Below are 25,679 nucleotides of genomic sequence, written 5' to 3'. Positions count from 1 at the left end.
TTTTTTTTTTTTTTTGAAACGGGTAGAGGAAACCCTTCCGCATGTCTGGTGAAAGTTTCCAGCCTGTCTGTTGTGCCTAATGACTATTTTTGGCCCCTAGAGGGCAGCGATGACTCTCTTTTGACAAGATCGGGTGGGCGTCAGTAGAGGCGGAGCTAGAGCGTCGAGCAGGAGATGAGAATGGAAGACAAAGGAAAAATGGCGGCCGGTCGCGAGGAGCTCACGCCCGAGACGTTTTTTTCAAAGACCAAAAGCATCGCTGAAAGAGCACATTGTTGACGACGATGATCATCATCGATGATGAAGATGAGGGTGGTGACTCCGTGGTTGAGAAGCATTGACGCGGCAGTAGAAGACGTTAGATGGAGCTAAAACTGTATTTGAAACATCCACATAATTGTAAGTAGTACCACAGTTGCACACATTTGTAAATAGTTTGCGAAATTGTTTTGTCAAATTGTTACACTGTTGAATGGAAATAAACGTATTTTGCAATCAAAAAACACTTTTTCATTGTTGGTGAAAGCGTTTTACAGAAGTAAAGCACTATTTAGGTGTTTGTGGCATCATTCATGGACAAAAAGAAGTGTACAATTCACTAGAGTGCATGAAATAACATCGTTTCACAAAAAGCTCTTTTTCTCCGTTTTTTGTTTCAAAAGAGAGAATTTCGGTGAAAGTAACCATTTTCTATTGTTGATTACTGAAGAACGGAATAAGGTAGAAACAAACTTTTTTTTTCTGATGAAAGCTGAGAGTCCAATCTTTCATTTGGTAGTATGTGTGTTTACATAGTCCAAAAACAACATTTTCTGTGGACCTTGAAAGATCACTCAAAATGCTTAAATCCGCTGGCAGTGGGGACAACCCGTTTCTGAAAACGTCTGGCAGTGAAAGAGTTAATAAATGGAAAATGGATGGATTTTGCAAGAAACGTGAACACACACACAGTTTCCTCATTATCTGTCTCACCTGGAAACGCTAGAAGTGAACGCGCACTCACTCCTGCCCCTCCCACGCTTGCACGCAGCACTGCAATGGTTAACATGCCCGGGGAGTTCCCTCCCTCCCTCCCTCCTCCCTCCTTCCTCCTCCTCCTCCTTCCCGGCTCCAACTTTTTTTTTTCTGCCCGGCACCTGTTGAGCGACCAGTCTCGCACACAAACCGAGAAAGCCCAGAAGAAGCACTTTTACGGACTACAGCGCAACTCCAACCCGAGTGGGAAATGACACTTTTTCACGTGCACTTTTACGCAAGAAGGCCACTTTAATCCCTGGATTAATTTTTATTTTATTTTTCATTTTAAAAATTAAACATTTCTACTAACCAATTCGCGCTGTTGGTTTATTTTTACAAATAATTCCATTTAATTTTCCACATTCTTTTGGCAACTTTTTCACCTTCCTCCGGGTGGATTGATGGTGAAGATTATGCGGATTCTAGCGCGCGTCCGTGCGCCGAAGCAGCACCGGTGCCCCTGCTGATCTCCTGGCCACCCCCCTGGCCCCCCCCAGTCCCCCCCGGAACCCACTGCCGCACCACCACCTGCCAACTCATCCAAATGATCCCTCCATCATTCCTCATCCTTCTCGCGTCGCTTCTGCAACCAAGTGGCTCGCAGGCTCAGTCAAGTCATGTCAGCAAGTTTCACCCTCCAGGCGGCAAGGAGCAAAACGGTCAGTTTGCGTCTCTGCTTCTTCTTCTTCTTCTTCTTCTTCTTCTTCTTCTTCTTCTTCTTCCCTGCGCACGCAAATGTTCATTCTTCCTGGGCTTATGGCCAGTTTTTTTTTTTTCTTTTTCAAAAGCACATCTTGTTTGAGTTTCCTTGCAATGAATGGGTACGTTTCATTCACTTCAAACAAGGCAGGATATGGAAATTACCTTTTAAAGTTTACCCCGAAAATTCCATGTCAACCCCCCCCCCCCCCCACGCTCCCCTGGAAGCATACAATTATGAAAACCAAGGCGTCTTGTACAACCTCTGATTAGGAAGTCTGGATCGTTTTGTCCATTGAGCGCAATGCACTTGACCGTGTCACCCAAGTAGAACAATTGGGTTTCACAGATAGTTAAAGTAACCAAAATAACTTTTCTGAACAAATGGCGCAAAGTTGGCTAATTGAAAAAAAGCAATGCCATGAAAGGCAGGGTTCAAATCCAAGATGACCGGTTGGCTGATTGGTTTGTGTATTGTTTGGAAGGTTGTCAATTTGCTGGTTGACCGGCTGGCTCATTGGATGACTAGTTGCTTGATGGGCTAGTTAGCTGACAGGTTAGCTAGCTTGTTTGTTGGTTGGTACGTTTTGATAGGTTGGTTGGCTCATTTGCTGACTGGTTGGCTGGTTGAATGGTTTCTTGGTTGATTACTGACTAGCTGGTGGTTGATTTGATAAGTTTTTGGGTTGGTTGTTGGTAGACTGGTTTCCAAGTCCTTTCTTGGTTGTTTGACTGCTTGGTTTGCTGGCTGGCTGGCTCATTTGAAGGCTGGCTTGTTGGCTAGAAGTTTGGCAAGTTGCTGGATTTGATTTGTTGGTTGGATGTTAGGTTTGATATGTTGGCTGTTTTGTTGGCTGGCTGGGTGTTTGCTTTAATGGTTTGTTGGTTTGCCAGTCATGGTCGGTTATGGACTGGTTAGTTGGTCCATTTGAGCGGTAGGTTTGTTGGTGGTCATTTGGTAGGCAGGCTGTTTTAGTTGATTGAAGAGTTTGGTTTAAACCAGTTCTGCTAACATTTTGAAGAAAATAAATTTAAAAAAAAAACGGGTGCATTTTCAGATCCTTTAATGGAGCAGCATCTGAATTTGGTGGAACTCCAAATCTCGTTCACTGCCTTGTCCGAACCTCTTGTTGCTCACCAGAAGAAATGGCTGCTGTGATGTACAGTATAGCAAAGGTTGAAGCAGCTGCTTCTATAGCAGCACTCTGTTTTGAGGGATGCTGCTGCCGGGGGAGTCTTTTTAAACTCACAGAATGAGTCTGAAGTCCTAAAAAAAGGGAAACTCTACGCATGGCAGTGGTAAACTTTCTCGGTCTCGGTGGCTGATGATTATATGAACAATAACAAGCACTGCACATGGCGTGTTGGTCTGAGCGCCGCGCGGTTCAGCTATAATGTTTCACACTTATTAAAGTGAGACAACTTGAAAGGACGTCCACAGCTGCGCTTAAAAACACACTCGTGTTTGTTGTTGCCTCAAAAACCAGAGCTAACAGCGAAAGGACGTCCTCCGGCCAGAACCCAAACTGACCTCGTCTGTGGTCTGATTGCAGTCCAGTTGCGCTTCTGATGTAACAATTTTCCATCTTACTCGCCACACGCAAAAAAGAATCGCTTCCAACATCGTATTTTAATTTGACTTAAAGCTCGGCCATCCCTACAGCAGTCCAGCTGCCTGGCTCGCTTTAATGATAGCCATGAGTTAAAAAAAGATGGCCGGATTGTGATCTTTGAGATTAGACAGAGGCATCCCCGCATGAAAATGTAGACATTAAAGGATATCATATGCCTGCTGCTGAAATTTACGACACTGGAGGTTTTTGGCAACCATAATCGTTAACTCTAACCCTAAAATCTTACCATAATTACCCCTAACACCTAACTCTAACCCAAGCCAAACCTAATCCATAACTCTAACACGGAACACTAACCTCTAACTCGAACACTTAACTCTAACTCTAATCCTAATCCCTAACTCTAAACCTGACCCATAATCTTGAGTAAACCCTTTAACCCTGACTGCAAAAGATATCATAAGATTTGGAGTGAAATGTTGAACTACAACAATGGAGACAGGATTTCTTTATACCAGTAGATGGTAAAAAACATGATAACTTTAACCACCCTAACCTTACCAATAAACCCTCCAACCATCCATTTTCTTAACCGCTTATTCCTCACAAAAGTCACGAGCCTAGCCTAGCTGGCATTGGACTGTAGGCGGGGTACACCCTGAAATGGTTGCCAGCCAATCCAGGATCAGTAAACCCAACTCTAGATATTGTTGATCGTTGAATCAAAGCATATTGAAGTAGCAAAGGCAAAAACAAACAAAAAAAAAAACGTTATGGTGCCTTTTAATCCCTTTTGTAATTTCTCTGGGTGGCATGGCTCAGGTGGTAGAGTGGTCGTCTCCCAACCCAAAGGTTGTGGGTTCGATCTTCAGCCCTTGTGATCATGTCAAAGTGTCCTCAAGCAAGATACTGAACCCCCAGTCGCTCCCGGTTTGGCTTTAGAAATATTTTATTTCAACCGCGCTTCTGTCGTCACGAACGATAGACAAAGGTGGGAATTTAGTCAGTCTGCCATTCGTCATTTGTCATCGACATAGCCGTCCATCAGTGACTGACTGAGAGGTCCGTCGGTACTTGACCCTGTTAGTGACGGTCACGCTGACGGACGAAAACCTGTTTCTGTCCAGTTTCTAATCATTCGTCATTTTTCAGAAAAACGGGAAGGACCGTCCGTCAGTATTGATGGAATGCCCACCCTTGATAGTAAGTATGTTACTACTTCATGTTATTCACAGGGATGTGATTTGACCAAAGTGAAATTATCTGAAAATTTAGCCGGGGGTCTGGGGGCCGCTGGCACCCAGCTAGGTCCAGGGTCATGGGTTTTCCGTGTTTTTAAGTACTTTCAATGCACTCACATGACAAAGAAATAGACAAAACAACAGCATAAATTTTCAATGTATATTGAACTATCCCATATAAAATGTCAGTTTTAGTCAACTCAAAATCAGTCACATTCAAAAACATTGGACTGCCTTTGCTTTTAAAAACTATCACTGAGAATATCATCATATCTAACTAATGTGATTACTAATGTTGAAGAGTTCAAATTTCATGAACAAATAATTGTATCATGACCAAATGAAAAGTAACTCATATTAGAGCATACCACAAATGTCTTTGTTATAGCAGAAGATGTTATCTGTCGGAGTCATGTGCATACACAATGAACTACAAAAAAAAAAAAAAAAACGATTTTTTTTTGGGGGGGAGATAAAAAAAAAGCGGAATTCCGCTAATTAGCGGAAAAATCACATCCCTGTATTCAGTAGGTACTGTCGGCAAGTACTTGTTACCTTTAGGTTTGCGGGTCGATAGGTATTTTTTAAATGGTCATTCATTTGAGCCCTTTTGTAATTATTATTTAATTTCTCCAATTTTAAAAGTACTCTTCCACCGCATGGTATGTAAAAGTAAAACATCGGGGATTAGACATCAATACCCACCGAATACTTGCTCTATCTGTAGATTAATCTCAGATTTGGGGAGTCTTCAGATGGGAGTTAAGTGTTCCCGGTTAACGTTCCCGTACAAGGCCACGTTTCTCTATGCCCGAGCCCACCCGTAAGCGCCGTCCCCCCTTGGCCCTGATCTTATTAGTAACAAACCCCCGCCGGAGATGCGGATTACTTCCATAAATACTCCCTCGTACCCCCCCCCCCCCCTTGAGCACTGCCGGAGGAAGGTATGCGTGCGCCGAACCTGACCCGCTGGTGATCACAGAGGCCGCTGTTCTGCTCCAGATTACCAGATTAAACTGGGAGAGTGACAGGCAGGGGGTGACCGGGGTCACCCGCAAGCCTTACGGAGGAGGGGGGGGGGGGGGGTGGAGAAAAAGAAATCCTCATATGGAAGGGTGGGGTTAAAGATAAAGAGGCATATTGTGCATTCATTAGATTACCATGGGGACAAATACGTTCTTATGGTAGTTAAAAAAAAAAAAAATGTCAAAAGTGGGTGGCTGCTTGGAAGACGTATGAGCGTATAGTGACATTTTTTAAGTGGGGGGGGGGGTGCTGCGGGCACACATCAGGGTCTCCAGATGTAAATGCCGTGATTGGATGTTGGAGCGCGTCCAAGTCCTGGGTGGCCGGGGAAAGTGGGATTGAGACATCAGAGCCGAAGAGGACCTGTCTCTTAGGGAAGGTCTGGTACTAGTTGAGTAAATGCCACGCTCTGAATACACGCTCCAGGGATCACTGTTTAGTCTCGTTGGATAGGTAGGAAGTGCATGGAGGTGTGGTAGTAATGGTGCATTTGAGACATGGTAGGGAGGTCGATAGGTACATAAATTGGTAGGCTGTGGATTATTTGGTAGTTGGGGAAGTACTTTGATCAGTAGGTAGTCACTTTATTAGGTAGATACTGTATCTACATACTGGTAGTTTATTCAGTAGTTAGGTAGGTAGATACTCTTTTCATTAAGTACGTACTCGAGACACTTTATAAGTAAGGTAGGTAGGTACGAGACGTTACACGTCCTACAAATTTACAGATCCTACAAGTTTAAAGGTGCTACAAATAGGAAACATTTTGGGGGAAAAAACAATAATTAAACCCTAAAAATTCTCCCAAAAATGCAAATAAAAATTCAAGTGACGCGGAAAAAAAACAAACAATCACCCTCGCACCCCCATAAAACCCAAATTAATATATATATATATATATATATATTTTAAAATAATTGATATTAAATTTTTTTAATTTATTTGTTTTTTTTAAAAAAGGAGAGCAATGATGATGTCAAATCGAATGAACAATACTGAGCTCTCCTGGAAAAAGAAAAAAAAAAAGAATTGAAAAAAATTAGAAATTAAATTATTAATTATTATTATTAAATTATTATAAATTATGACATTACAGCCAATCGCCAATTTTGCATAAAATGCAAAATATCTGCCGATCCGATCCACCCAATCGGATCTGTGTAAAGTCTTGTAGGCACTTGCTTTATTTGGTTGGTACTTTATTTGGTAGCTATTTCAAAAGGTACAGTTGGTTGGTATAGGTAGGTAGTACTAGGTACATATTATAGGTATGTACTTTACCATGTAATCAGTAGGTAGGTATATAGGTACTTTATAATGTTAGCTGTAGGGAGGTAGGTATTTTTTTCGGTCCTTTTTTGGCGCCAATTATCTCAGTGGTGTAAAAATAATGTTATCACATGAAAACGATGGCCCACTTCCATCAGGTTTCTGTTTGAAAGCCATCTCATCCTGCACAAACATCATCAAGAGAAATAATATCCTCTAAACTAAAAACGCAAAGGTATGGACACAGGTCCGAGTGTGTTCCGCGCCTGGCGTCTCCCAGCCCCGTGACGGCACAGGAGGGGCCGCGGGGTGTTTTATTTGGCCGGCGTTTGCCCAGGGAAGGGTTCCTGCGTGTCATTTTGGCACCGCGCTTTCCAAGTGCAACGGTTTCACTTTCAAATGAAGTTTTGATTGCAAAAAAAAAAAAGGGTACCGGATGCTAATCAGAGGCTGAGCCATGCTGTGTTTGTTTACGACTAGAACACAAGGCCAGTTGTTGGACGTTGTTTTTGAAGTCCTGCAGAGGTGCTCGGCTGTCACTGGGCTGCCGTTCACTCTTTGTCTGCATGTCACTGCTAACTTACAGTATGAGAATCTGAAAATGTCGCCACCTACTGGTAGGTGCGCTTGAAACGTTTCTGCAAAGCCGAACCCCGGCTTAAAACGCCAATTTGAAGTCCTAACTCTTGTTTGAAACCCTAACACAAGCTGGAAAATGGACATATTTGAAAAGCGGTACGGCAACACCCGTGGGACAAACTACCCAACTATCATTCATAACGATCCTACCCTACTTTCCAGACTACTGCAGAATGCGCTGACTCAGCACAGCGTTTCTATAAATAGCTTGCAGGCAGGGCGGCTGTCATGAGGAAAGCGGCACTCAAGCCAAAACAATAAGCGGGATAAATGATGTCATGAAATAATGTGGCACTTTGTGGGCCGCCTCCTTTTTGGGCCCGGTTATCGCTTGAGCCCGGGCACGATGTACAATAGTTGTGCCGCCTCATTTCCATCGCCCTTGACTGGGAACAATAACATCTCACGACTGATAAAGACACTTTGCTTGGCAAAGACATGGCGGCAATATCCCGCCCCCGGGAAATACTCGAGCTTCTGTTAGGATGATGATTATCACAGATGCTTTCACTTGTTAGTTTACGGGCAGTTACTACCTTCTGTAATCTTCTTAAGGGTCAAATGTATAAGGGGTGTGCCTAAAAAATCGTGATTCTTATTTAGTACGATTCAGAATCGATTTTAAATGTCTCAATCGATTTTATTTAAATTATTTTATACTGTTTTGTCCTTGTTTGTGTGTGCCTTTATTGGGAGTGCTGTTCATGTTGTACCCGATTTGGCCACTTAAGGGGAGTATTTTTCCGCACGTTCTGGTACACTGTTAAGTTGTAGCTATATTAGCGAGTAGAAGGAAACAGTCAAGTTATGCCAATAAAAGTTTTTTTTTATTTTTATTTTTTTTTACAGCGTATAAAGAGCATATGTCGGTGAGTAATGTTAACATGCTTCTCTGTATAAATTCCTGAAGCGTTTTGAATTAATAGCCGTTCTTTTGAGTGATAAAAGTGCCGTGCGTTTTAAATTAAATTATTTTTATAGTCATTTTAATAAAAAAAATATTTATAAAATTAAAGATGAATTAATTGTACTTGCTTTTTAAACTAGTTGCAAAGAGAAATCCTTTTGATATTTATTATTAATATTTCGACAGGACAATTTTGTGCATTGTCTTTTTCCGGTATGCGTGACTTAGCCACCAGGGGGCAGTATGAAGCTGTCATACGGAAACAAAGACGACTTTCACAACTACTGTAATTGACTTAATAGCTGCAGTAATATCAGCCGTTTTTCGCAACGGATTAAGAATTTATACTTGTAGGTACTACGAAATTGTTGACATGTTTTGCTGACCGTTTGTTCCAACATCTGTATGCAAATGAGTTTTTCACTGGCAAAAACCCAAAAGCCTGAGCATAGACATGGAAGCCTCACTGCAGTCAGTCAGGCCTGCTTGTCAGAGCACATAGCTGTCAATCACCACGTGCTTGCGTGGCTTCCTCCGTTCTCCCGTCTTTGTGTTCGCTCGTCGTCCTGACCTGCTCCCGCGCTGTAATTTGACGCTTTTGTCCGCTAATTTCTCTCTCTAATGCTAGGCCGTTTGTACAACATCTTGCGTAACGTATCGCCACTTATGTAAAACGCTTCCGTTGACCATTTTGACACACTTTTTTTTTTTTAGCACACTAGCGGGAAATGATGGTTGTTGGGCGAAAAAAGTAGACAAGAACAAACTGGTTGAAACTCAAATGAGATGTTATGACTGATTAAATAAACACGCCACAGAAATGCTTATAAATCATACTCATTATGATGTGCCAAATGTATGAAAGAGCTGCTTCTAGACTATTAACAGATTGCTTCTAGCCTGATACTCGCCTAGTCCTAACCTGGTTGTGTCTGGTACTTGTTCAAACTAGTCTAGTTCAAACCGATAGTAGTCCGGTTCTAGTATGGTAGTGGTTTGTTACTTATCTTATAGTTTCAAATTATTTTGGTCTAAATTGATGCTAGTCTGGTGTAATCTGATGGTAATCTGTTATTTGTCTGGTACTAGACTGGTTTTAATCTACAAGTAGTTTGGTTCTGGTCTGATTCTAGCCTGGTAGTGTTTTTGTTGTCTGCTTCAAATATGGTACTTGTTTTGAATTAGTCTTGCTCTATCTAGTTCTGTCCTAGTATTAACCTGGTAGTAGTCTAGTTTCAATATGGAACTAGTCCTGACCTAGGCAGGGTCTAGTCTGGTAGTAGTCTATTTCTAGTCTAACTGATCTAGTACTAGTCTGGTACTGGTTTTGAGCTAGTCTGACTTCAGCAGTTGTAGGCTACTGTAGATCATTACTAGTCTGGGTCCGATCTGGCACCTGGTAGTCATCTGGTTCTAGTCAGGTACTGGTCTCAAATGTGTCTGATAGTCGTCTGGTTCTGGTCTGGCACCTGTCTCACACTATACTGATTGTAGTCCGTTACTTGTCTGGACCTTTTTTTGGTACTACTCTGTCTTTTGTCTGGGTCTAAAGCTAGTAAAAATCTGGTATTAACCTAGTTCTGACACTAATCTGTTACTAACACAGTTTTAGTATGCTGCTGAAAGGGTTCTTGACTGGTAGTAACCTGGCTATCTGTCATCTGGTCCGAATCTGGTTTTATTCTGACTTTCATCTGTTACTGGTCTGTTTTGAGTTTGGTACTCTGGCATTAACCTAATTGAATCAGGTTTTAGCCCGGTTCTAGTCCTGAACTAGTCTGGTAGTATCCTGTTACTCGTCTGTTTTTATTCCTATACTAGCCCAGTAGTAAAAAATAAGCTTTATTTGTGTAGCACATTTAAAAACAAGTGTTTACAAACTACCATCCAAATTCCTGACCAAAAAAAGCAAACAACCTCAAAAACAAAATACTCAGTACTAGTCTGTTACTAGCTGGTATTTGCCTGGTACTGTAGAACACTGGCGCTTGCCTGCTACTCCCTGAATTCTGGTACTATTCTGGTCCTTGCCCGGCGGTGTCTAGACCGGTTCTACCCTAGTTGTAGCCTGATACTAATGTAGTTCTCGACTGATTATATAAGATGCTTCAGAGAAATGAATGAGCGTGATTTATTTTTTATTTTATTTTTTTAAAGTGTGCATGTCAAGTCAAGTTTTGAGTTACAAAGCTTTCTTTGTTGCATCAAGCGGGTGCTTTTGAAGGGTCGCCAGAGCACAACACCGCTTTCACCGTGACCGAGACCTCACTCCTCGGAATTCTGCCCCGCACTTCCTCGTCCGGGAGTTGACCTTGGCCGGCGTCTCGGGAGGGCATCTCGTCACCTCGGCGGGAACCCTGAAGAATCCCACAGTTGTGTCCTGTGTGGCCCCGAGGCGTAAACTAGACTAAACAGATAGCTGCAGTCCAGCTATTGAAATGCACCAATGCCAGAGGAACATCCTTGAATTCCTGCAATTCCCATCACAAACATTCTCAAGTGGTTCCACGAAAAAGAGAAGTTTAACAATGACAAAATCTCTTCCTTAATTTGAAAGATGACCCTTCCAAGATTGAATATAAATATTATTTTTATGTAAAACCTCTTATCTAAAACTAATAACTATAAAATCCAATAATGACATGTCACTTTATAATAATATATCTTGTTTTGAATTTCCATGCGAAGGTTGAATATTGCTGTGGGATATCGGTAAACATTTTGCTTAACCATTATGTATTATTATAGTGAATGTTTTTCATTTTGAATTTGTGTAGTTCCACTGTTATTTATACGTATTGATATTTTTTTAATTTTATTTTTTACAAAACAAAATTTGTTGTTTTAATGTGTATTGTGTTTGCATTAATAGATTGTTTAATTGATTTATTTTTAAAGTCCTTATATATTTTAATTATTGCATTTTTTTATTTGTAATTGTTTTTACATTTTCATTTTATTTGTAGCTATTTATTTATTATGATTTACATTTTAATTATTTATTTTGTCATTTTAATCATCACCATTTTGTATATTTATTTTATTTACGGTTTATTTTGTATTTTTATATTAGTATTTTTTAATTTATGTATTTTCAGATAAACTGTTTTATGTATTATATATTTGTTTTATTTGTTTACTTTAATTTAGTTCTAATTGGGATTTTTTTTGTTTATGTTATATGTATGTTTATATGTGTTCTATAAACTTGTGGTCTAATCCAGTAATTGTGCAAATTCTAATGTTTTATTTTCCCAAGAAAGAATTGGAAGTACTTAGATTTACACTTCGATTTTAGATTTCGACTTATTAACCAACACGAAAACCAAAGAGCTGTCTCATGGCTGCCAAACAAACAATTGGGAAGCTGACAGAAAATTCCTCGTCACCGTTGTGCAAAAGCTCCTGAATGCGTGCGACTACACTAAAGCATCGCGGCGCATTTCACGCTTACGGGAGCGCTGCTGCTAATTTTAGCTTGCGCGGCCACGCATGAACAGCTGCATACATTTGACACCTCGGGGCAGATGTGATAGGAATCTTCACATTTCAAGGGCAACACAACCGAGACGTGTTGGAGTAAAGACTCACTTTGAAGAATAATGTGTTACTAGGATAGCGCTTGTCCATTCTATTTAAGCTTTGTCGTCAGATTCTGTTTTGAACTTGAAATATTGTTAGAAACAACATAAATCATCAGCAAGCCTCACTTGATAGATGACAAGAACGTACGGTTTTGGGTGCTGGGGTGGGGGGAGTACGTCTGTCCTTAGATGGCAAAAAAAAAACAGTACCTAGTACTGGATTACTCCAAGCAAGACCAGAATGTGCAAGAACCAGACTTAAAACAGACCCAATAAGGTCAGACCCCGACTAGAACCAGGCTTATATACAAACTGGTTTTAGACTTGTACCAGACAAAGACCAGGCTAGTAAGAAACTACAACGAGATTTATGTGATCTTACTTGGTTACCAGGCATGAACAAGGCTAAATGTAGACTAGGACTAGTCTAGTACCAGAAGAGAACCAGATTAGCTCCAGGTTATAACCAGACTAGACTCAGGCTAGTACTAGACTCAAAGTAAGTTCAGATCATAGTTAGTGCCACGCAAGCATCAGGCAGATACCAGGCTAGACTCAGACTACTGTAAAAACAGGCTAGTTTGAGCCTAGCGCCAGACTAAAACTGGGTGAGAACCAGGCTAAAATCATTCTAACTAGACTAGGAAGTCCCAGCAGCTAATTGTAGCCTAGCAACAGGTCCCTACGAATTTGAGACTAAAAACATAGTAACAGGCTGGACCAGTCTTAGATGAAGACCAGTACAAAGGAGAGCAGGGCTAGTACCAGACTATTTTGAGACTAGTCTTGGACTAGGACTCACAGGAACTGTCCAGACCAGACAGGCAGAGACAAAGAGACCTTCGTTCTCCTCCATTGTCATAGTCTGTAAGTATGTCTTGTTCCACTGATGTGTGGACTCCGCAGTCTCCACACCAATGGGCCATTAGACTCTGCAGGCTTCCAAAAAAAAAAGCATTTAAAAGTGGACCAGGAGCTTTTTGGCTAAGAAATTAAATTAAACAATGCACCTGTCCCAGTAGTAGATGATGTCACCCGACACATGGTGAGTAGCGATCCACGCCGCGGGAACCCGATCGTACTCGCTATTTAAAGAATGTAAGGCTTTCCCAAAGTTGTTTTCACGGAGGGGTGTATATGCTTCACGACTTGGGAACCCTCCAACCCCCACTAACTCTGTGGGTGGGGGTATCCATTACCACGACCCACATTAGCTGTTAGCCGGTGTGTGTGTGTGTGTGTGTGTGTAGTCTCATCCGGATGTGCGTCAGCCTGCTTTTAATCAAATCGCACTTCAGTTTTGTATGAAAGCGAGACCCCGCAAATGTAGCAGATGGTTTTGCACTAAAGAGCTTGTTTGACAAATCCGTGTGGGAAAGAAGTCCTGGAAACTGTTTGAAAAAGGGCAGATGCAAGTGGGAGGTGATTGGATGAAGATTTAATATGTCACCCAAAAAAAAATCCTTCATTTGTTTGTTTGATCATACAGTATGATAGTTAGCTTATCTTAACTTCATGGTTAGGGTTAGCCAGACAGGACTCCACTTGAGCAGTAAATAAAGAAGACCTGCATGTATTGTCCCTTGCTAACGTTAGCTTAGCCCGTTGCTGTGCCTTTAGACTCCACAATGTCCACTTTGCTGCAGCAGGCTGTTTTTCTCCCCTCAGATAAAAATATCATCTTACTGTGAAAAGGGAAATACAGGAGACCATAGTTCTCCAGTGTTACTCCACAGTCTTCCAATTTTCCTACAGCTTACCCGCAATCTCCTCTTGGATAAAAATATTTGCCCTTACCGTGGAGAAGTAAATACAGGAGACTCTCATTTCCCTCTATTGTTGTTTGTTAGAACGTGTCATTCATTGCTCAACTCAACTATCCACTCAGCTTTCTGTCACTGCAACCTGAGACTCCATAGACTCCACTTTGCTGCAAAAGGCCCGCAATCTCTTGGATGAAAATGGGCATCCTCACCATGGAGAAGTCCATACTAGAGACCATCTTTCTCCATTGTGTTTGCAACAGATGCACTGACTTTATGGTATGCTAATTTTGATGCAGCTGGCCCACATTCTCTTCTTGGATAAAATGTGTCTCCTTACCGTAGAGAAGTAAAAAAGCGAGACTCTCATTTCCTTTCATTGTTTTTTTTTTGTTAGCATGTGTCACTTCTCGCTAACCCTATCCTGCCACTGTGACCTGAGACTCCATAGTCTCCACTTTGCTGCAGCAGGCCCACAGTCTGCTTTTGGATGAAAATGGGTCTCCTCAACATAGAGATGTTAATACAAGAGACCCTCATTCTCCATTGTGTTTGCAACAGATCCATCGACTCCATGGTCTCACAATTTCTCTGCAGCTGGCCCGCAATCTCTTCTTGGATAAAAATGTGTCTCCTTATCATGGAGACGTAAATACAGAAGACTCTTACTCCATTCCTGTTGTTTTTTTAGTGCTTCTCATTCTTAAGTGCAGCGTTTTTTGTGTGTGCGCCAGTTGTGTTATTGGCATTTCCTTCCTGAAAGGATGTATTCACGCCACACCACTCGAACTGTTTCTCGACGACGCACAGGAAATGTGATCAAGGTGTGTCACATTCGAAGAAGTCAGTCATGCGTCACACATCCGAACAAGTTCTAAAGTGATTCGATGGTGCAAATATGTGATTGCAGGATATCAGACACGCTTTCGACTGGAAGTAATGGACCATCTGTGAAGTATAAATCAAGTGTGAACGAGGCAATCTGGCAATCAGGCTGGCCAATTAATAATGTCACCAGATTGATAATACTACAATATATTGCTGATGAATATGTAGGATTTATGAACTGAAGCTCAATTAGCTTCAGGCTAACGCGGAGCGTCTTTGCCACGTCTCCGCCCGGGATGTGATTGATCACTACTAAAACGCGTCACAAAACAAGCGCGCCTTCATATGTATGCTAATGAGCTCAGCTAGGGGCAAGTCGATTATGCATTTATGTTTTTTACTCCGTGAAATATGTAACCATGCCAGCACATGCTGACTCATGCTTTACGAAGCAAGATAAAAACTATGCAGTTGTATAAAATAATGCTATGCTGTTGTTTGCTCATAAACCAAAATGCTATACTGTCATGGGACTAGCGAGCTTAGCACATTACATTCACAAAGGCCACTAGTATTTAAAAGCCTTGAACCTTCCATTGGCTCCTGCAGTAATTTACTAAAGTACCAAAAGGCTAATAATAATAAGTGAGCTCATTATGATAAAAGTGATGATGTAATCCACATCAGACGCAAATGAACCTCAGCAGTTAAGTACAAGAACATTTATGTTAATTTATAAATAAAGTTTCCAGATTCAAATCGATTTAAATCCCACAGAAGTCTTTAGTGTACAAGTGAGGTTAATCACAGACTATTGCTTCGGGCCTCCACTTAACCAGGGAGAACTCATGAAACACCACAGGTTTGCAGAACTTGAAAGAGTGTGCATTAAAGCGCTTCATAATGCTGGATGGTCTCTCTGGGACAGGTGGGCTAATACATTTGTTAAGCACTGTATATTCAGTATGACAGACTTAATCTGTTTAAGAACATTGTAAAAAATTTGCATTTAGTTCCCCTTTAAAAAAAAAAGTGCATTACACCACCACAACTCAATACAGAAAACATCCACATTATAATAAGCCTTAATGCGGTCAATTTCAATTTCAGTAAACTCGGAATAGGAAGCACACCAATGGTTAACTTAATCCATCCATTTTTATCCATATTCAGGGGGCCGCCATTTTGGCAAATACCGTCCTCTGCTGTTGACTGAAATTGACGTCACAACTGCCTTCGGGCTTGCATTGCGAACGTCAAGTGACCTAACCCAGAGAACAGGTGAGCCTTTTTCGAAAGTGCTTCATGATTCTTGGTGGTCTATTGGTGGTGGTCTAATGAACTTTCTGAGCACTGGTCATTCAGCTTGCGGGACCAAAGTTAACCTTCATTTTGCTTCTTTTCTGGGACCTACTTTAGTCGAAATGGTTCGCATTAAAGCATTTTATGGTGCTGATATTTTCTAAGTGGTGGTGATCTAATACACTTGTTGAGCACTACCCATTCAGCTTTTTGGTGTGAAACACAGTCATCATACAGTATTCTTTAATGAGGATAACTGAAATTGAAATGGTCCGCATTAAAACACTTGATGGTCCTGGATTACAAATGATACATGATGTAAAACATTTTTCAATCGAGCATTGTACATGAGTTTACCAGAGTAGCATTTGGTGTGCCTCTTTAGCAAAATCAAAACGATTTGCATTAAAGCACTGTATGATGCTGGATGCTTTTTTTTTTTTTTTGGTGGTGGTGGTGATCTAATGCATCCATAAAACACTGAAAAGGCAGTTTGCCATGCGCAAGGTGATCTTTAATGTGCTTCTTTTTACAAAGTTACGGAAATTGAAAGCGTATGCAGTAAAGTGTTTCATCATTTGTCTTTGACTGGTGGTCCTGAATTTACTTAAGTCGAAACAGTTCGCATTAAAGCATTTTTTTGATGCTGATACTTTTTAAGTGGTGGTGGTTTAATGCACTTGTTGAGCACGACCTATTCAGCTTTCTGGCGTGAAAACCAGTCATCATACAGTATTCTTTAATGAGGACTTTTCCAAGACAACTGAAATTGAAATGGTTCATATTAAAGCCCTTGATGGTCCTGGATGGTTTTGTAATTACAAATAAAAGGTGTAATACAATTTTCAATCGAGCATTGTACATGAGTTTATCAGACTAGCATTTGGTGTGCCTCTTAAGCAAAATTGAAACGATTTGCATTAAAGCACTTTATGAAGCTGGATGCTTTTTTTGGTGGTGGTGGTGGTGGTGTTCCAATGCACCCATAAAACACTGCAAAGGCAGTTTGCCGTGCGCAAGGTGATCTTTAATGTGTTTTTTTTTTTACAAAGTTACGGAAATTGAAAGAGTATACAGTAAAGTGTTTCATCATTCGTTTTTGACTAGTGGTCTTCTGCATTTGCTCAGCACTATACTAACGTGCAATAAATGTTGGCGGCAGCCACGGCGAGCGCGAGTGGGAACACGTCAAGCGTCCTCTTGACAAAATCCATCAGCAGCAAGACGCCTCCAACCATGTTGGGAGGAAAAAAGAATTTGAATAGAAGCTTAAAAAAAAGTTGCTGACAACAGGTGTGTGTTTTGGCTGAGAGAGGCACAAAGTGATAGATGGACTTTGACAAACCTCGTCAACGCCGTCTCGTTAGCTGGCGCGGCTCCCGCCAAACGTCCTCATTAGAAGCAGCTGCAAGGAGAAAGTGGAGGAGGAAGAAGCGTAGGATGATGAAGATGACAAGCTTCACACCTTCTCCATGTTCTTTCGCTAGCCTGTTAGGCAGCACTTTTAACAGCATCTGCAAAAGAATGGGAAAGTTCATGTATTTGATGGACAAAAGTACTGGGACATTTGGACGTTCAACATACAGGAAGTGAAGAAGTTATAGTTTCACCCTGCCTGTAAAAGCCCCTCAGTCCTCCCGGCCAGGAGCGTTAAAAGCAGTTGTCGAACAAATATTTTGTACGTCAATGATTTGAATAATCCTTCCTCATGTACCAGGTCTAAGGTTGACCACCCCTGCTTTAAGGCATCGTAGGAGTTGTTGCGTGCTTGTGTAAAGTGGCCTGCAATCATCCTCTCAGCATTCCTAATGGCTGCCTCTGCTGTGGCCGCTTCCAGTTCGGCCAAGCCACAAATCCGACGGCTAAAAATTTCTCCGCTTACAGATGTGACTTCAAAGTGGCCCGTTTGGCAGTTGTGTCCAGCTAAAGGGACAATGTTGTCTCCATGGGGACGTTTTCCAAGGCTTTACATTCACTTGGAAATTTCTTATTAGGATTTTAAGTGTCCCAAAGACGTATTTATACATTTTTATGGGGGAGTTTTATGCTAGAGCATACAGAAGGCTTTGATGCAGTCTTTGAACTGACGCTTGAAGCAATGGTACTTATTACAAAAACGGCCAGCAGGCGGCAGCAGAGTATAAGAGATCAACCAGGGCCATGTTGAAAAAAGCTAATTTACCCACAGTTCTAAACAGATCTGTTACTAACAATGAAACGTAGCTATATTCTAACGCTAATGGCTGCAAAATGGAAACCCGGGAGCGAAGAGGGTTGCTTCAGTGAAAATGGCTGCGAGTGAATGAGTTAATGTTAAAGTGTCCCTAATGAATAAGCCTATGACTCTAGCTATTAAAATGTGTATTTTAAAAGTGAAAATCTTCAAACAGAAGTCAGAAAGTAATTCCAAGTCTTTATCCAGTCACACACGGAATTCCAGCGGACATTCAATCTTCCCGTGGCCGGATGCCACACAACAAGTGTTGGCACTAATGAGAACCTCGCGCAAATCACTTGGGGGTGCGGTGCTCTTGCAACCTGAGCAGCAGAAGGAGGTAGAAGGTCTGCGGTGGCGAGTTTCAGGCCCCCGGGGACCAGCCGAAGCCCGGTGGGGGAAGGGGAAAGCGCATATTACTATGTGTGTGCAGTCGTCGCCATTAGCATTGTGCAGCTGTGGCACTTATGCAAGGATTTATTGTGTGTGTGTGTGTTTATTAGAGCCTTAAATAAAATGAATATGTTTCAACGATGTAGCTGCACACTATAGAAAAGCTGTAAAAAGGGCAAATAGTAGATTTTTTGTGGGTCTACTCATGGTAGACAAGCTTACCAAATTTCATGTTTCTAAGTCAAGTTAATTTTCAAATTAGCGCAAATGGCCAAACTGTGCCTATAATGGCTTATTCAAACCAAAATGCCGGACCTGATGTGTCTTTCTAAGAGTGGATTTCTTAGAATTTTTGGGGGGTTCTACCTCATGATTTACATGCCTACCAAATTTAATGTTTCTAAGTGAATTTTTTAATTGGCAAAAATGGCCAAAATGACTGAAATGGCCATTTAAAACCAAAATGGCTTCCTTCCTGTCTTTTCCGAAGTGGACTTTTGAGACTTTTTTTAATGTCTTTTCATAATGGATAAGCCTACCAAATTTCATGCTGCTAAGTAAAACTGTTTTGGGGAGCTGAATTTTTGAATTGGGAAAAATGTCCAAAATTACTGAAATGGCCACTTTAAACCAAAATGGCTTCCTTCCTGTGCCTGTGAGTGGATTTCTGAGATTTTTTTGAAATGTCTATTCGGGTGGAAAATGCCTACCAAATTTTATGATGCTAAGTAAAACCCATCTGATTACAGTTGAGTCTCTTTTGGCATTGGATTTTGCGCCCCCCCCCCCCCATTGATCTGCCTGGCAACAAGTGACCACTCTAGATATAGAATCCCAGCCATTTTGTCAGTCTACGTCACTAAAATTTGAATTCATAAGTTAAAGTAAACTTTTTTACTCAATAACATGTTTTCATATTTTCCCACTATTTGGTTAGATACCGACAGCATCGCTGCAAGGCAGATGAACTCACCGCAAAACTGGGCTGCATTTATTAATATTTCATGCTACCAAAGATTCCCGCCGTGTGTTTGCAGCCATGTACGGGCAATCGACTAAAAGCTTTAAAGCAATAAATAGTAGCTAAGCAGGGCCTAGGAATTGACTGCACCTGCAGGACTCCTAACAGGCAACAGATGTTGGCATCAAACCTTGAAATAATCATGACCAAAAAAAGTGAATTCATCCTTTGTTGGATTACGCCGTCTCGTTAGCAGGTGAGGCTCCCAGCAAATGTCCTCACACCCCAAAATTTACTCAGTAGGAAGCAGGTATACTAAATTGAGTTAATTTGACTTCATTTTTACGAGTTGGCCAAAGGAGCGTTTCAACCTTTTTTTTTTTTTAGAAAACTTTATGGACCTTAAACGCCTCCTTGAGGAACTCCACTCAGTACTTGTGAGGAAATTCAGTGGTACGCTATCTCTTCACTAGGATTGCCAACTTCTGAATTCAAATTTTGTTCCCACACCTGATTTTTATTGTTTTGCTTTTGACTTGGAACAAGACCAAAAGAGCATTTCAACCTTTTGTAGAAAACTTCATGGGCTTCGAACACTTTTTTGAGGAACTCAGTACAGCACAAGTTAAGATTTGTCTTAATTTGAATTAAAATGTTGTACTCTTAACGCCTTTTACTGTTTTGCTTACTGTTGTGAGAACGGCAAAGGAGCGTTTATACATTTTTGTAGAAAACTTAAAGGACTGCAATCACTTCCTTGAGGAACGCCGTTCACTTTGAGTATTTTTTTCTTTCCTAATAGAATGTCACACTCAGCTTTCAACTTTTGTACCCTGAACACCCGATTTTGACGTCTTAGTCATGAAAAAAGTACAATCATATTACCTGTATTTCTTCTTTGCTTTATTTTTTATTATTATTATTATCATTTATTTATTTATTTTATGCAATATGTATATTTTTCAAAATAATCTGCTGATTAATCTGTATTTTTTTCCCTACCCTTAATTACTATTTATGTCAAGTGAAACTGGAGTTTCAAACACACTTTTAGAAAGGCAAGAATCAGGATGTAGACTCTGCACTTTAATTGTGCTTTATAGGATGCTGCTGTTTTGGTTAGCAACAGAGTTCAAAAAGGCTGAACTGGGGTAATTACTACCCATTTTTGTTGATGTAAAAAGGTAGTCTTTCATTTATGTTAAGTGGATGACCGCCCGGCATCTATGTGAGGAAATTGGCTATTTTCAATAGCAGCGCTGTTAGCGACATACCCACCGTCTTCATTCATGTCCATGTTAAGGTGGGCGGGGGTCCCTGGAACTCCCCACTTGCATGCATGTATGTGCGCTCCGGTGGAAAGGTTAATGTTCAACAGCGTGAATGGAAGGTGCGAACAAAGCACAATGGCCGCACTGTACGCCAGCCTATTCATCCGCGTTCACTTCCTGCATTAATAGCCGCCTCCATTTTCCTCACCGTGAGGGGTTGGTGGGTAAGTAGGTCAAAGAAAAGTCATGTTTGAGGTAATTCGCCCTCCGGGGGAAACGGCTGGGCCTCTGATCTTGAGAAGACCCCAGAGGTGAGGTCATTTTCTAGTCGCATGGTACACGCCCATGACGAGGGGCTTTGGTGAAAAGACCCTCTGTTGATGGAAATGCAAAGCAAAGTCTACTTTTACTTGATCTTAAATGGGAAATAAATGAGTTTCTTACTTGAAGGGAGACTTATGATGCATTTTTTTCCTAGTTTAGCGCCAACTTGTGGCATCTTGGTGCCAATAACGATGATGAAATGAGTTGCGAGGTTTGTTTTACACTAAATTAGCTTTGACACCAATTTGTGGCAATTATGAAGCTTTGGGGTTTAGTGCTGTCACTATCCAATATTTTCAGAATCGATTAATCCATCAATTATTCAATCGATTAATTGACTGCTTAGATTAATTTTAATTTTGATTATAAAGTTTATTAACCAGTGATTGGTGTTTATTTCGTACTTTGTTTTGTATGTGAACCATTACTGTTGATATGCTGAAATCTGAGGATTTGGACAATTTTAATTACAAATGTGTCCAAATGATTTCTCCATTATTAACTGATTTGCTACCAAAAAATGTATAAATACGTTATATTTTAAATGTTTTAAGTGTCCCAAAGACGTATTTATGTTTTTTGCTTTGATACAGCCAGTCAACTGCACTGAATGGGTGAAGCAATGGTAGTTATTACAAAAAAAGGCCAGCCGGTGGCAGATGAGTATAAGAGATCAAACAGGGCCATGTTGCAAAAAGCTATTTTCCCCACTGTTTTGGTGCCAAACAAAACTCAATGCAGCTCTACTTAGCTTTTGGTTTTGGTTTTGATATGATAGTTGTGCCGCACCGTGATAGTGTTTCAAGTCACTTGAAAGTAGCTCCGGAACTTCACCCAGCCTGAGAGGGCATGTCACAAGAGAAATTCAGTGTAGGGGCGGTTATTATGTAAATGAGTCCTGCTGTTACATCACAGTGGGGAAGAAGTGCAGAAGGGAGGGCATTTTCCGAAGTAGGTAAATAGACTCGAGAGAGGCAACTATTTATATACAAGCAATAAAATTGTAACTCTTTGACTGCCAGACGTTTTCAGAAAAGGGATGCCGTGGGTGCCAGCCGATTTAAGCATTTTGACTGATCTTTCAAGGTCCACAGAAAATTATGTGTTTGGACTATGGAAACACACATACTACCAAATGAAAGATTGGACTCTCATCTTTCATCAGAAAAAAAAGTTTGTTTCTACCTTATTCCGTTTTTCAGTAATCAACAATAGAAAATGGTTAGTTTCACCTCTGTTTTGAAACAAACGTATTTTAACGTCTTTGGCACTCCTCCATAGGATTTTACTAAACGTTATTTAACGTTTTTGGCAGTCAAAGAGGTAATGAAACCATTCATGAAAATTTGATTGCCATGCTGTTTATTATCCTTATACAGACATGTTTCAGTCAACATTCAACAATTTCGATGCCTTGTTTCGATGCTGTTTCCCATCAACCTCCCATCCGGCAAATCCCATTTTCTCCCGCCGCGATAACGTCACTTCTGGCGGATGGTAATTAAAAACACGGCTTCTGGAGGCCAAGACGAACCCGTCGGCTTGTAACCTCCCGAGCCTGCAACAGTTAATTAAACGCGGCCCCTTTCGCTGCCACTTGCTACGAGAATGGAGATAAGACCTCGTCAGAGTACGGCGTGCCGGGACAAGCGCGTGCTCAATAGATGCGATAGCGCTTTAATTGGATTCGGCGCAAAAGAAAAGGAGGGATTATGCACTGCTTCTATGCATGCGTGTTCGCCCTGCAGGAGGTATCGATGCGCCAAAAGTTGGTTTGGCGTCATTATGAAAGAGTCTTTTCATGCAAAAGTGATTCTTTTGTTTTTGTTGGCGCGGAGCGAGTCGATGGCGTCCCACCTGGCTGGCTACCAAGCCCACATGAAAGCATCAAAGGCAATCCAATGTATTTTTTTCTTTTTTTCCTATTCAAGTTTACATACTTTTTCTGTTTGAAGTATTGAAAGAGGTTGAATGATAACTGCACTGCAGAAAATGCTACAGCTTGTCTTGTTACTTTGTACATCAGGAGTTCTAAATTAAAAATAATAACTGTCAAGTAACATAAAACAATTCTATTATGTCCAAAGTACATTTATGAGTTGAAAGTGGAAGTCAACCTCACTTAAATATTTTGTTACAATAATATGTTATATGTGACTTCACTGGTCTAAACATGACATTGTGATTTATATTACATTTGTGGAATATGAGTGATGAAGCAAAATTCAGCCATTTTTATCCATCTCAGGGGGCGGCCTTTTTGCCACTTGGCTGTCGACTGAAACAACCAATCAGAGCTCACCTGTTTTCTGAAGCTGCGCTGTGATTGGTTGTTAACTGAGACCTATACTATTTATAAAATGAAAAGGCAGGATGGACACCGATTCATTCTCAATTTAAACTTTAATCGCCATACACGGCAGCTTAAGCGACAACACTTCCTGATCCCCTATCAGCGGACTAACACTATCCAATCAGATGCTAGAATACTTTAGGTAAATGCAAGTGAATGACGAAGAGCAGCAAATTCGATACATTTACTTAGTTACTTACTAAAAATGTATGAATGTGTAAATAATTATTCTGGAAACATAAATGTACAAGAAAATATTTTAACAAATTACCTTTAATACTTGATCCTCAGGGTGTGAACCTTCGCAAAGTGAAGCGTCTTTGTCGCTGGCAGTACCCAATACTTCAAAGTGCGAACGCTTAACATGATATGGTTAAAGCCATTACTATCTCCTTATTTGAAAACCCGTCCAAAAAGTATTGGCATAAACATCCTAGTAGTATGCTACGTCTACAGAGGTGGCAAATCCAGGTCCAGAAAGTAAAAACCCTAGCCATAATTTAGCTTTAGCCCCAGGTGCTAGCTAGCTAGCTCCCTAGCTAGCTCCCATGGTGCTCGTTTACCTGCTAGGGAGTTAGCTAGCTAGCTAGCTAGCCAGCATCAATGGCTAAAGCCAAACTGTGGCAGGGTTTTTACTTTCTGGACCTGGATTTGCCACCTCTGTACGTGTATTTGTCGTAAGTTTTATGAGGTTTTTTTCCTCGCAATCTGCCACTTTATAAAGTGGTAAATTTGCGACTTAATAAAGTGGCAAAATTAGGAGTTTTTTTCTCTGAATATTGCCCCCGCCCTCTAAAAAAATATATATTTATACGTGGCCCTAATACGCCCAATTATTATTGTCCCCCCAAAAAAGGTGGAATTCCGCTTACTCCCTCCCTACACATTTTTATGATGATCATCCGATCATCTCATTCTATGGAATTAATGAATCTCAATACCCTTGCCTGTATCACGGTATTAGTGATACGTGAATCGATGTTGATCAATCGAAGTCTGCCCATTAAGGTCTGCTGGTGTGTGTTATTCACAACGCTTTTGCTCTCTTGTTATCTACTGAAGCACGCGAGCTAAGAATGAATCACAGCCACTTGTTTCTCAGTTATGAATGTGTCTGGAAAGGCATCCACCGTGGGGGCAAAAAGCTTACACCAATAGCAATTTCCATCAGCAGGATGGATCTGCTTGTTTGGAGGAATATAATATGAGCAGTCATTTTAGAGAGTGCACTGATTGAAGAGTTTCCAGTGACCTTAGCGCCTTTTGTGCTGTTTATACGCGTAGGAAACGCTGCAGTGATTACAAGTTTGACACTGTCGTTGCTCACTGGCAAAAAAAAAGACACTTTTGTGCTGCTTTGGTTCACAGTTTAAGAGCAAAATAAGTACATTAAAGTGTGATTTATACACCACACTGATATCATATTGTTGTTATGTATTTGGTGTTGAAGTACAATTTCAAAATCTTGAAGAAATGTTATTTTCGGCAAATCACAAAGATTCCATCTGAATCAAATATAATTCTTAATTGAGAATTCCACTAAATCCCGAGACTTTAGAAAATCTCATGAGTCTTTTCCAAGTTCACGCGCGACTTTCTGTTAATCATACAAGACTTTTATTTAATCTTTCCAGATATGTCTTCTGTTGCAAGAATTTCACAATTCTTAGAGTTTCACTAAATCACAGGAGACTTTAGAAAATCGTGTGAGACTTTTCCAAATGAATGCACAAGAATTCTGTTAATCCTACAAGACTTCATTGCATCTTGCCAGATCTATCTTCTGCTATATCACGCAATAATTTCTCAAGTGCTGCAAAAGAATATCACAATTCTCAGAATTTCACTAAATCGCATGAGATTTTCCTTAATCGTGTGAGATTTCCTGCAAGTCACGCAAGAATTTCTCAACACTTGTGAGAATTCCGTGTACTCATGCGCGACTTCAAGTCTTGTATGAATGCTACAAAATCACACGGGACTTTGCCAATTATTCTTCTAAATCAGGCAAGACTTTTTTTTTTAAGTCTTGTGAGAATTCTGCTAAATCCCAAAACTTCAAATCGCACAAAGGGTCCCACTCGTTCACACGAAACTTCCTCAAATCATGACATTTCCTCTAAATTATGCAAGACGTCTTCTAAATTATGTGAGACTTCTACTGAATTTTTTTAAAATTCTTTCTACTAGAAATATCTAACAGGATGACTGAAATTGGCTAACTTTTAATTGTAACATTTGAGGACGTGCTGCTGTCATGATTGACACTTGAGACGCACCAATTGCAGCTGGCCAATCATGGCCATGCTGTGC

The 25,679-nt window shown here is 40.8% G+C and overlaps 1 protein-coding gene and 1 long non-coding RNA gene across 10 annotated transcripts in view; one reads left to right on the top strand and one right to left on the bottom strand.

Annotated features, from left to right (window-relative positions):
* Positions 1-1,149: 1,149 nt before the first annotated feature.
* The window catches only part of pdgfc (platelet derived growth factor c), a 39,420-nt gene continuing 14,890 nt past the window's right edge, over positions 1,150-25,679 (top strand). The window contains exon 1 of the mRNA XM_077578064.1: positions 1,150-1,676. Coding sequence (XP_077434190.1) covers positions 1,562-1,676 — 115 coding nt within the window. The 5' untranslated portion in view covers positions 1,150-1,561. The remainder of the gene's footprint in view (positions 1,677-25,679) is intronic.
* LOC144059154 (uncharacterized) overlaps positions 10,630-25,679 on the bottom strand; it is a 36,998-nt gene continuing 21,948 nt past the window's right edge. For 4 of the 9 annotated variants that reach the window (XR_013295571.1, XR_013295574.1, XR_013295573.1 and 1 more), the window contains exons 7-8: positions 17,195-17,363; positions 16,764-17,077 (exon numbers count right to left, since the gene is read on the bottom strand). This is a non-coding gene — a long non-coding RNA (uncharacterized LOC144059154). Of the gene's footprint in view, positions 10,730-16,763; positions 17,078-17,194; positions 17,364-25,679 lie in introns of those variants that run through there. The other 5 variants (XR_013295579.1, XR_013295577.1, XR_013295572.1 and 2 more) reach the window with 4 other exon arrangements.

The sequence above is a fragment of the Vanacampus margaritifer genome, chromosome 10, assembly GCF_051991255.1.
Source record: "Vanacampus margaritifer isolate UIUO_Vmar chromosome 10, RoL_Vmar_1.0, whole genome shotgun sequence".
In the NCBI taxonomy this organism is placed as follows: domain Eukaryota; kingdom Metazoa; phylum Chordata; class Actinopteri; order Syngnathiformes; family Syngnathidae; genus Vanacampus; species Vanacampus margaritifer.
Note: the sequence above shows the minus strand (reverse complement) of the source record. Positions and strands in the feature narration are given on the sequence as shown.